Source organism: Molothrus ater, chromosome 1 (assembly GCF_012460135.2).
Source record: "Molothrus ater isolate BHLD 08-10-18 breed brown headed cowbird chromosome 1, BPBGC_Mater_1.1, whole genome shotgun sequence".
NCBI lineage: Eukaryota > Metazoa > Chordata > Aves > Passeriformes > Icteridae > Molothrus > Molothrus ater.
In genome coordinates this window covers 25,820,812-25,831,386 of record NC_050478.2, presented here as the reverse complement: position 1 = coordinate 25,831,386, position 10,575 = coordinate 25,820,812, and the positions used below count along the sequence as shown (strand labels likewise).

Here is a 10,575-nt window from a genome sequence, read left to right as displayed (position 1 = left end):
CTTGGAAATGCAGGAAATGATGTAACTAAAATTCAAGGTACTTGGGGGTAATAGGGTTTGCTGTGTTTAGCGCGGAGGTCCCGGACGTTTCCCCGGGAAAGAAGGACGGACCGAGGGAAGCAGCACGGTCAGACACGCTAATGGTTATTGTCACCAGATCAGAAATCGAGTTGGAGCCAGGAGCGCCCGGTGCGGTGTTCCCAAGCCATCAGCGTAGCCAAGGGGGACCGGACGGCAAATCCGAGCGGCGTGGCTGCAGCCTCCCCCGGGGCGCTGCGGGTGGAGGCGCGGGGGCACCGGGCTGCGGGGCTGGCCGAGCCCCCTCGCCGGCTACAGGGGTGGGGGGAGCCGGAAACCTCCCAATCGCGGCGCTCCGACTCGGAGATTGCTGTTGGTATTCACTTTAAAAAGAGGTTGAATGGGACTTTTTTTCCTCCTTTTTTTTCCCTCTCTCTCTCTCTTTTTTTTTTTTTTTTTTTTTTTTTTTTTTAAGCCGAAGCTTTGTTGTGCTAAACTAGTTGGACGAGTTAGGGTGTCGCTGCTCCCGATTGCTCTGGCCAATGGAACCCGATCCACCCTGCTGTGCGTAAGAGCGCAATTAAGGATTTAACCAAGCCTATGCTGCGCCCCAGCCAGCAGTCTGCCGGAGACAGACACCGCGCCGCAGCCTCCTCCCCCAGACATGTCTGCTTAGAGCCGAGCAGCCCCGCCGCCAGCCCCAGCCCGCCGCCGGCTCCGAGCTATGACAGGAGTATTTGACAGAAGGGTCCCCAACATCAGATCCGGCGACTTCCAAGCTCCTTTCCAGACGGCTGCAGCCATGCACCACCCGTCCCAGGAATCTCCCACTTTACCCGAGTCCTCCGCCACGGATTCCGACTACTACAGCCCGGCGGGGGGAGCCCCGCACGGCTACTGCTCGCCTACCTCGGCTTCCTACGGCAAAGCGCTCAACCCCTACCAGTACCAGTACCACGGCATGAACGGATCTGCCGGGAACTATCCTGCCAAAGCCTATGCAGACTACAGCTACGCCAGCCCCTACCACCAGTACAGCGGGGCTTACAACCGCGTCCAGAGCTCCGCCAGCCAGCCAGGTGAGGGCCGGGGGCCCGGGGTGAGCGGGACGCTCCCGCGGCTTTGGGGAGGCTGGGGGAGCGCTCCCCGGCAGATCCCTGACCCACGGAGCTCGGGGATGCGGCTTTCCCTGAGCCAGAAGGGAAACTAAAAATAAATAAATAAATGGGGGGGGAAAGAAAATTTGGAGTGGAAAAAAAGTGGAGAACTGGTTTTCTCGTCTACATTTTTGACCAGCTCGCATGAGCTAAACTACAAATTGTAGGACTAGCGCTTTAGCGCTTCTGTCAGCTGCCCCCGGGCCCCCACGGCTGCCTCCCTCCTCCTTCCCCCCGCAGGAAGAGGGAGAAAATAGCCGAGCCTTGTTGCGTGTCTCAAACTCAGGTTCGCGGTGTTGAAGAAAGTTTCCTTCCCCCTGTGCTGGAGGGGCGGGGGAGGAGACTGGGAGGGGGAGACCAGCAGTGGCGGGGCTGCGAAGCCGGGAGGGTTTTTCGCCAGAAAGCGTCGCGGTTTTAGTGCTCTGCTTCTTTGTAACTTGCTGTAGGGGAAGAAAAAAAAAAAAAAGAAAAAAAAAAAGGAAAGAAAAGGGAAAAAAAATAAGAGAGGGTCAGGGAGGAAAAAAAAATAAACAAGCCCGTGGTAAAGCCAAGCGGCTGGGGCTTGGCTGGGACGAGTGCGGTCGCGGCGGCGCTTGGGGACACGCCGGCGGCGGCAGGGGGCTGGCGCGGGTGTGCGGAGGAAGTGGTCGGTGCTTGGGTCCGACTTCGCTCCGGACAGAGCTCTTCCCAGCAGGGCCCCAGCCATCCTCCCACCGCCCGCGCATGCCCTGCGCTCCCGCCCGCGCAGCGCTGCGCGCCCGGCAGGATGCCCGGGGCGGGCGTGGGAGGCGGAGGAGGAGGGCCGGGGGTGGCCGAGGCCGGTGTGGAGGGAGCGGGTTCCCCCCCGTCTCACCGCGGGGAGGCTGCGCGGGGCCGCCGCCCGGCTGCGGGAGCCCCGGGGGGAGCCGCAGGGGCCCGTCGGGCCGGCGCCGCTGCCCAGCCCGGCCCGGCCCGGCCCGGCCCGCGGGCGGGATGCCGCCCCGGCGGCGCGGAGCGGAGCGGAGCCTGTGCCGAATTTAACAAGTCTGCGTCTCTCTCCCGCTCTTGCGCCCGTGCAGAGAAGGAGGTGGCGGAGCCCGAGGTGCGGATGGTGAACGGCAAACCAAAGAAAGTGCGCAAACCCCGGACTATTTATTCCAGCTTTCAGCTGGCAGCGTTGCAGAGGAGGTTTCAGAAGACCCAGTACCTCGCCCTGCCCGAGCGGGCCGAGCTGGCAGCCTCCCTGGGACTCACGCAAACACAGGTACCGCGAGCGGCTCGGCTCGGCTCGGCTCGGCTCGGCCCGGCCCGGCGGGTCCAGAGCCCGGGCTCACCCCCGGCGCGGCGGGAAGGGCTGGATCGGTCCCCGGAGGGGCGGGAGGGCGGCGGGGCGCCGCAGCCGCGGAGCACCGGCTTGCCAGGCGGGCATTAATGGTGTCGCTTTCCCTCCCCACTCCCCCTTTCCTCCCTTCTCCTCTCCTCCCGCCCCGCTCCCAGGTGAAAATCTGGTTTCAGAATAAGAGATCCAAGATCAAGAAGATCATGAAAAACGGGGAGATGCCTCCGGAGCACAGCCCCAGCTCCAGCGACCCCATGGCCTGCAACTCTCCACAGTCACCTGCGGTTTGGGAACCTCAGGGCTCGTCCCGCTCCCTCAGCCACCATGCCCACGCACACGCTCACCCTCCAAACTCCAACCCGTCCCCCGCATCCAGCTACCTGGAGAGCTCCACTTCCTGGTACCCCGCTGCCAACTCCATCAACTCTCATCTCCAACCCCACGGCTCCCTACAGCACCCGTTAGCGCTGGCCTCTGGGACGATTTATTAGAGCCTGACCCTTATTATTTTATTATTTTTTTGTTGCTCCTTGGACTCCTGTGTTTTACTGTTAAGGAATAATAACGAAAGGAATGCATATGGGGAATTTTTAAAAGGGAAAAGAAACAAACAAAAAGATTAAAATGTGTAAAGCTTGTGCATGTAACTTATTGCATTTCAAAGGAAACCCTTTTTTATACAATACGGACGTTTTTTGGCTCAGCTGTGGACACTATCATTGGTGCCTTGAAATCTATGACCTCAACTTTTCCAGAGACTTTTTTCAATGTTATTTTAACCCTGTAAATAATTGTAGATAGAGGAATTAAACTGTATATTCTGAATAAAATAAAATTATTTCGACCAAGAAAAATGTTTCCAAATTACCCCTTCTTCTATTAATAAGAGGAAAAAAAAATAATACTAATTTGCTTTCAGAAAGAAAGTGAGGAAAGAGGCCGGGAGCTGGGAGTTCGTATTCTGCTCCAGTGCCATGCCGTGGTCACAGCAGTCTGGCAGGATCTGGCCCTTGCAGGTACCCGCGGTGCTCTCTCCCCGCTGGGAAAGGGGCTCTGGCAAGACCGCGTCCATCCCACTGCACAGGGCTGTAAGCTGAAGGGAAAGCTGCCCATCCTGATGCGAGAAAGCGAATCTCTCGCCTTAAGCCGCCCTGAATCCTTTCCTGAGAGCAATTAGCGTCGAGAGCTGCACACTCCACAGCCCATCAGTCGCCCGTGTGCGCTCGGCTAATTATACAAATTACGTTTCCGTCAAAGGGAGCCACTAAATATGAGAAAAGAATAAAATGAGGGCCCCGCTCCCCTCACTCCTGCTAAAAGCCTGCGGCGACTTCGACAGAAGGAGGAACGTTTCAGAGGTACTTTTATTGTTTTTATTTTATTTCTACACGATTTAGGGAAAAACTCTTGCTTCAAAGCAGTCGCTGGCGCTGCCCAGTGCTGGGGGCACGGCTTGGCGAGATGGCCGGAGTGCTGCCCATGGCGCTGACCCCTCGCACGGAGCACGGGCTCTCTCTCTCTCCCAGTCGAAATCCTGGCCCGGGGCCCCCCGGCGCGCACGTTCCCACGGGGACCCCCATCGCAGGGGGCAGCGGTAGCTCACGGCCGAGCGGGGTACGGCGGCAGCAGTGAACGTGCCAAAGGCGTCGCTGGAAGGATCCCCGAGATGAAAGATGCCCCTCTGGCAGCTAAGGCTGGCGGGGAGAGTGCTGGAAAGGGGGGAGGCGAGGCCTGAAAAGGCACGCTCCTGCCCTGGGGCGCACTTACCTATCTCCAGTCTTCCTCCCCGCTGCCCTCCCCCTCCTTTTTTCTCCTTCCTCTCCTGCCTGCCATGTTTTGTGCGTGTGCGTGAGTGTGGTTTGTGCAGTTTTCTCCCCAAAGAAAGAAGCCCGCGTTTGCCGTTTTGTAGCAGGTTTGGGGGCTGGTAAATGTCTTGCAGTACAATAGACCAGTTTGTTCGGTTGTGCTCCCTGCACGCCGGGGAGGCTGCGGGGGTGCCGGAGGCACTGCTGCCCGCCCCTGCCCGCCGCTCCCCATCTCTTCCGCCCTTCTGGGGACCGTCTCCTGCTCTTTTAACTCGCAAGGTTTCAGGGGCTTCCCGAGACTCTGGGGCTGACGAAGAGCTCGGCTTCATCTCTTCTGCTCACTTCCATCCTGTGCAAAAAAAAAAATTTAAAACTTGACCCTTTCATTTTCTTCCGCTCTTTTCCTCATTTCCCTCTAGACAAGCATTCGACCTGCAGTAAGAAATTCTCCCCTCCCGGAGGTCACTTCCCTTTGCAGAAAGGTTTGGACACAAGAGGTGGAAGGCAATGTCCCAGGTGGGTCCACCCACCCCGTTTCTTTGAGGAGCTGCCGCAGGGCTGTTGGGTTACGGTAACCTGCCGGGGCCGGGACGGCCCGGACGGACAGCGCAGAAACAGCTCCGGGAAGGCGGAATGCCGGCAAGCAGCATACCGGGCAGAAATGGGAATTCACACCGCGGCCGCTGGACTAGGCATCGCTCGCCTCTCCAAGCCAGCCGAGTCAGCTCGGCTTAGTTTCCATGCCGGTCCCCCTCCCTGCTTAATTTCTCCTCCTCCCAGAGCGGGTTGGTGTTGGGCAGGTCGGGAAAAGCCTGGCATCCCTCCCCTGATGAGGATAAGAAAGAAATGCCCTCGCCGGGGCTCCCCGTCGCGTGGCCCCGACCTCGATGAACGCTCAGGGCCGCCCGCCCCTCCGGGAGAGCCCCGGGCCGAGGGGATGGATGCTCCTGTCCCCTCTGTCCCCGCACACAGGGGCAGGCACACCCCGGCGCCTCTTCCCGCCTGGGCGCACCCCCTGGGCTCCGGCGGCGGCCGGAGGGAGCCCAGCTTGGCCAGGCCTCCCCCCTTGCTTCCCCGCGAAAGGGATGGCATGAACTGTCCTTTGTCTGATGCTGGGTTTGGGCTCGGCGGATTGCTGGCTCGGGGCTTTCCCCGCCCCTCCCCCTCTTCCCCTCCCTTCTGTTTTCCTGGCGGCCACTTCCATGCGGAGCCGGGGCAGTTTGGGGAGCCGAGAGGAGCCACATTCCTGTGGGTGCCGAGCGGCTCCAGGGCTGAGCCACAGGGCCTGACACACACACACACACACAGACACACACACACAGGCGCGCAGACACACAGACACACACGCACAGAGCAGCCTGCAGCCCCCGCTTCCCCAGATCGAGAGCTCCTGGCACTGCCTGCCCTCCCTGGGGCTCTCACACCCACAGCGCATCCACTCCCTAGCGCTAGCCCCCGGCTGGGACGCACCCCTCCATCACCGCCACCCAGACACACGCAGTGCCCGCCACCCCCTCCCACGGCGGCGGGAGCAGCACCTTCCCCCTTCCCCCCTCCGCCCGAGCCCCCGCTCCTGCCCGGGCATCTGCCCGCACCGCCCGCGGGCACAGCCTCCAGCCGGGCACTGCCGTCTCGTCGCAGAGCGCCTCGGTTTCCCTCCCGCTCCTTCCCGAGGAAAGGAAAAACACCCCCTCCAACCTGTCACGGCGGCAGGGCAGCCCGCTCGTCAGGCGTTCCTGTCGCCCTCTTACTCCCCTCGGTGTCCCCCGGGCATTCGCTGCCCCGCGGCCGCGCTGCCTGCGCGGGCCTCCGCGCTCTGCCCGCTCCACCGCCGGCAGCGCTGTGTCCCCAGAGTGCATCCCACATGTGGCATCAATTAAAGATTTCTGCCACGCAATTTTGCGACTGACAGACTTTAGGTGTTTCGGTTGTGGATTAAGGAAGGAGATCTATTGCTTCAGGAAAATCGGGGCGTGGGGGTGGGGTGTGGGAACCCCCTCTTCTTGCTTTCAGTCATTTAAGCGATTGCTTGCAGTAACTCAATAACCTGTTTTATAGGTCAGATAAGAGCTGTGAAAATAGGAAACGCGAAGTTTACATTAAGCCTCGCTTTCTCTTTTTTTAGGGAGAATCTCTATTGCATCAGTTAAATAGTTCTCTTTGTTCCGTGGTGTGTCTATTTATATGCGATTCGGGGAGGATGATAAACAATAGTTTATCTGCCTGGAATACAGACCTGATAAATCCCGCCACGCACCATCGCCCCAGCTGTCTGTGAGAGCACCTTCCACTGACACGACCCTCAAAGTCGCGGGTAAAATTCGAGGCTCCCTCACCTTCATCACCTTCAGGTGAGGGCCCAGAGTGCCGGACCCGGCCAGAACCGGCGACAGATTGGGCATTTGGCGAGGAAGAGCTTGGGGGTGGCTTCTCGCTCCTCTCCCGCTGCCGCCTGCCCCTCGGCACTCCCGGAGAGGCTGTCTCAGCCTCAGCCTGGGCTTTGCAGGATGGCTCAGGCAGCCTCTCCGGGCCGGATGCTGACCCGGCTTCGTGCTCTGCAGCGGCATCATCTGCCTGGCTGCGGAGCTGGCCCTCCATTCCAGGAGATCTTTACGGGCTCATCGATACGTACCGTACAACGCGTTTTGTAGGGTTTTCGCCTCGCGCTATCCGCTGAGCTTTCTTTTATTCTCCTGGTTTTTACTAATGCGCATGGAGAAAAGGGCGCGGAGTTGGACTGCGGGCTGCCAGGAGCGGCTGCGGTCGGGAGAGGCCAGCGAGGGCCGGGGAGGCAGCCCTCCTGCCCATGGGGCCGGCCCCGGGCGCTGCCTCTTCTCATCTGGACCCTGCGGAGACCAACCGGAGACCAACCGGTCCGGCGGCAACCGCGCTTTGATGATCTAGGTCATTAAAAAATGAAGCGGGTTTGTGTATTTCGTGTCCAGGGTTAATAAAAGTTAATCAGGAGTCGAAAGCCAGCTAGCCCGGTGAGTTAACCTCGCTAGCTGCAGGTAGTCCTGTTAGCCAGGCTCTTTTGATTAATTAATTACAATTGAGTCGGTTCTGTGATAATTTCCCTAAGGACCCCTGAGGACCGGTCCAGCGGGTGCGCGGGAGCGCAAAAGGCTCCGCAGCCCGCCGCGGAGAGCGCCCGGCGCCGCATCCCGCACCCCGCGCCCTCCTCCGCCCGGTGCCGAAGCTCCCGAGGCTTCTTGCCCGAAAGTGACGTTCGGTCACCTGAGAGGAGGCACAAGACAATGGCGATCCCTCTTTTGGGGATAGGTGGGGAGCTCGGGGATGCTCCGGGTGCCGGGGAGAGGCTGCCGGGAAGAGCCGAGCCGAGAGGCGGACTGATGCGAGGCGGGAGCCGAAGCAGCAGTCCCTGACTGCACATCAGGCTCGCAGTCGTTGAGATTTGGACACGTAACGCTGCAGACCACTGATTTGCTATTTTCTTAATTCCCGCTCTTCTCATTCCCTATGAATCAAACAGTCTTTTGTCCTTCAGAGTTTGATTTGATCACTAGTGTTCACATTTCACTTTTGTATTTTTCCCTCCCTATACCATTACTCATTGAGTGCCCCGTGAAATTACAATCGTACATTTTCAACTCAGCAACCCATTTGCAGTGCAAAAATAGGGTCTAAATAATGGCTGAATTAGCCCTACTGGACAGTTTCAGATGTAACACTCTGTAATAATTATATTGCAGGCTGGATTAGGATGCTATTATCATAATCTGGACGTTTACAATTATCTGTAATTTGCAAAGATGCGCCAGGTCTTGATTACAGCAGGTTTTTTTTATCAAGCTAACCATCACTAAACAGTGACAGTAATAACAGCTAATTTTGCTGGCAATATAAGAGGTGCTGGGGTGTGCAAACAATTTCACACCTGGATGTGCTCACTCAACCAAGAATATAGAGAAAGAGCTTCTGCCCTGAGACTCAGAAAAATATTCTCCACTGCTTCTGTTCAGTACAGATTTCTAGACCCCGATCCTTGCTTAGCAGATTTTCAGAGGGGTAAGTTTTGGGGCTCGCTCGGGTTTGGGGCTGGTTTGTGGCTGCTCCGCGCCTCGCCCGTCGAGGCACGCTCCGTCTGTGCTCCCCCACACCGGCGGTCATTCCCGCGCAGGTGGTTTCCCTCCCCGGCCGGACCCCCACAGATAAGCGCCCCCTTTCCCCCGATGCTGCCGGCGATGCGGCGGGAGCCCCGACGGGACGGGCTGCCGGAGGGGCGAGCGGGACTCGGCGGAAGAACCGTGCGAACCCCGGGCCAGCCCCGTCCGCCCGTGCCCGCGGCGGGGCGGCGGCAGCGCCTTTCCACGGCTCCCGGGGCGGCGGCAGCGCCTTTCCGCGGCTCCCGGGGCGGCGGCAGCGCCTTTCCGCGGCTCCCGGGGCGGCGGCAGCGCCTTTCCGCGGCTCCCGGGGCGGCGGGCGGGCGGGCGGTGGCGGAGCCGGCGCTGGCAGCCCGGCGGCGGCAGGTTTGGCGCTGCCGTGGGGAGCTGCCGGGCTCCATCCATAGATGACGCTGTTTCACGAGAGTCTCCCGGGGCGGCCGCCGCGCGAGTGGGAGCCGCCGCTGCCATTCACTCCCACCCCGCTCCCGGGAAGGCCTACCTTTCCCACCTTCTCCCACGCCACTAACCTAATGGGGCTTTTATTATTATTGTTAGCGTTTATTTGCTCGCTCGCTCGCTTGTTGTCTGGGCTTTCTCGGAGCCTATTTGAGGAATCGCTCGCGGGGGAGGAGGGCACGACGCAGCCAGAGGCTTTCCGCGCCGGCACCCACGCGCGGCGTGCGGGGGAGGACGAGACCCCGCAAGCCCACGAGGGGCAGAGAATCCCCCGCTCCCCGCCCCCCCGTGCCCGCCAGCGCCGGGACGGACGGACGGACGGACGGCCCGCCGCCACCCCGCGGGGCGCCCGCAGCGAAAGGGTTAAAGCGCCTGCGGGGGCCGTGCGGGCCGGGCCGGGCCGGGCTCCCCGGGCTGCGGGACTCGCTCCCCGGGGCATCCGCCGCCCTTCCGCGAGGCGAGGGGAGCCCGCACAGGGGCCGGCGTGGGGGGGAGGGCGGTGTAAAGCGGGGTTTTCTGAAAGATGCACACAATGCTGTTGGTTTAAATGTATGGTAGCTTTCTCTCCAGTGTCATTTGAATAATTCAGTGAGCCCCACTACCAGCTGTACTTCTGAAGCCTCTTCCATTCTTTTCAGCATTATAATTTTGGTTAATTTTCAATTTTAGGCCCTACGTCTCTGCAATTTGTGTATGAATAACAGAATAATTTTCCTCTTTTGTTTCGCCTTTCCTGTTCCTGAATCTAAATAAAGATGGCTTTTTAGTATTAAAAGTGGAAGAAAATTACAGGTAATTATCTTTGACGGTAAAAACGCTGTAATCAGCGGGCTACATGAAAAATTACTCTAATTATGGCTGCATTTAAGAGAATGGAAAAAAACCTTCTTGTGGATAAAAACCTTAAATTGTCCCCAATGTCTGCTTCAAATTGGATGGCACTGCAGCTGGAGGCTTTGTTCAGAATTGATCCTGGGGAGCTCTGAACCCAAAGTTTCACAGTGGGAAGGGGAAAAAAAGAAAAGAAAACATTTTTCCTAATGTAACAATACGAATGGTAGAAAATGACAAGACTGATCGGTTTTAAAGCACTCTGAAGACTGACTGAGCGTGGAAGTTGCTCAAAAAAAAAAAAACCAAACCAAAAAACACCCCCCAAAAAACTGGTATATTGGTAAGTAGTCTTTGCTTTGTGTCTAATTATAGTGACTGTCCTTTTGCACGACTGTATGTAGCTGTCATTATATGGAGCACTCTGAGGATCTCTATTGACTTCTGATAAATGGCTCAGTGGTTTCAAGGTTCATAATTTGAAGGATGCCCAGGTCTCTAGCCATTAATTCTCGCAGTATGGGGCACCCAGCTTGGATGAGGAAAAGGCTTTTCATTGTCAGTTGTTGCTGTGCTTTCCACAAGCCGGTGCGGCTGAAGCTGGCTGGACAGCGTGTTGTGTGCCTGGGCACCTCTCAGGGCTTTGCAAAACATTCCTCAGCTTGCATTGTCTGCTCTTTGAAACAAAGGAGGGCGCCTCCTTTCTTAATAATTTGGAGTCTCCAACCTTTGGGAAGAAAGACAGGGCTCTGAGCTTTGCCTCGGCGAGAAAGCTCAGCTAAGCAGCGGAGCAGTAAAATCGCAGCAGAAATGGCCGGGGGATTAGCAACTTCGTCTAGGCGTATCTTTGTGGACTCGGTACC

At 58.3% G+C, this 10,575-nt stretch overlaps 2 protein-coding genes across 4 annotated transcripts; one reads left to right on the top strand and one right to left on the bottom strand.

Annotated features, from left to right (window-relative positions):
• Nucleotides 1-493: 493 nt before the first annotated feature.
• Nucleotides 494-3,347, top strand: DLX5 (distal-less homeobox 5). Its single transcript, XM_036379169.1, has 3 exons — nucleotides 494-1,097; nucleotides 2,234-2,418; nucleotides 2,652-3,347. Exons 1-3 carry the CDS (start codon nucleotides 743-745, stop codon nucleotides 2,982-2,984), a joined length of 873 nt encoding a protein of 290 aa, XP_036235062.1. The 5' UTR covers nucleotides 494-742; the 3' UTR covers nucleotides 2,985-3,347.
• A 492-nt stretch (nucleotides 3,348-3,839) lies between these two features.
• LOC118694456 (uncharacterized) lies at nucleotides 3,840-7,480 on the bottom strand. 3 transcript variants are annotated; one of them, XM_036395547.2, is made up of 3 exons: nucleotides 5,997-6,221; nucleotides 4,261-4,647; nucleotides 3,840-4,142 (listed from the first exon to the last, which is right to left on the bottom strand). In XM_036395547.2, exons 2-3 carry the CDS (start codon nucleotides 4,625-4,627, stop codon nucleotides 4,093-4,095), a joined length of 417 nt encoding a protein of 138 aa, XP_036251440.1. In that variant the 5' UTR covers nucleotides 4,628-4,647; nucleotides 5,997-6,221; the 3' UTR covers nucleotides 3,840-4,092. The 3 variants fall into 3 exon arrangements, with proteins under 3 accessions (XP_036251440.1, XP_036251421.1, XP_036251410.1); XM_036395528.1 differs by lacking the exon at nucleotides 5,997-6,221 and adding an exon at nucleotides 6,931-7,480 and having other exon boundaries at nucleotides 3,840-4,647; XM_036395517.2 differs by having other exon boundaries at nucleotides 3,840-4,647; nucleotides 5,997-6,219.
• Between the last annotated feature and the right edge of the window lie 3,095 nt (nucleotides 7,481-10,575).

Bases quoted from the DNA above. Each gene is read 5' to 3' on its own strand.
- DLX5 (XM_036379169.1), top strand. From the start codon at position 743: ATGACAGGAGTATTTGACAGAAGGGTCCCCAACATCAGATCCGGCGAC. The intron at 1,098-2,233 runs GTGAGGGCCGGG...GCGCCCGTGCAG, and splicing joins GAGCTCCGCCAGCCAGCCAG to AGAAGGAGGTGGCGGAGCCC. The intron at 2,419-2,651 runs GTACCGCGAGCG...CCCCGCTCCCAG, and splicing joins TGGGACTCACGCAAACACAG to GTGAAAATCTGGTTTCAGAA.
- LOC118694456 (XM_036395528.1), bottom strand. From the start codon at position 4,627: ATGAAGCCGAGCTCTTCGTCAGCCCCAGAGTCTCGGGAAGCCCCTGAA.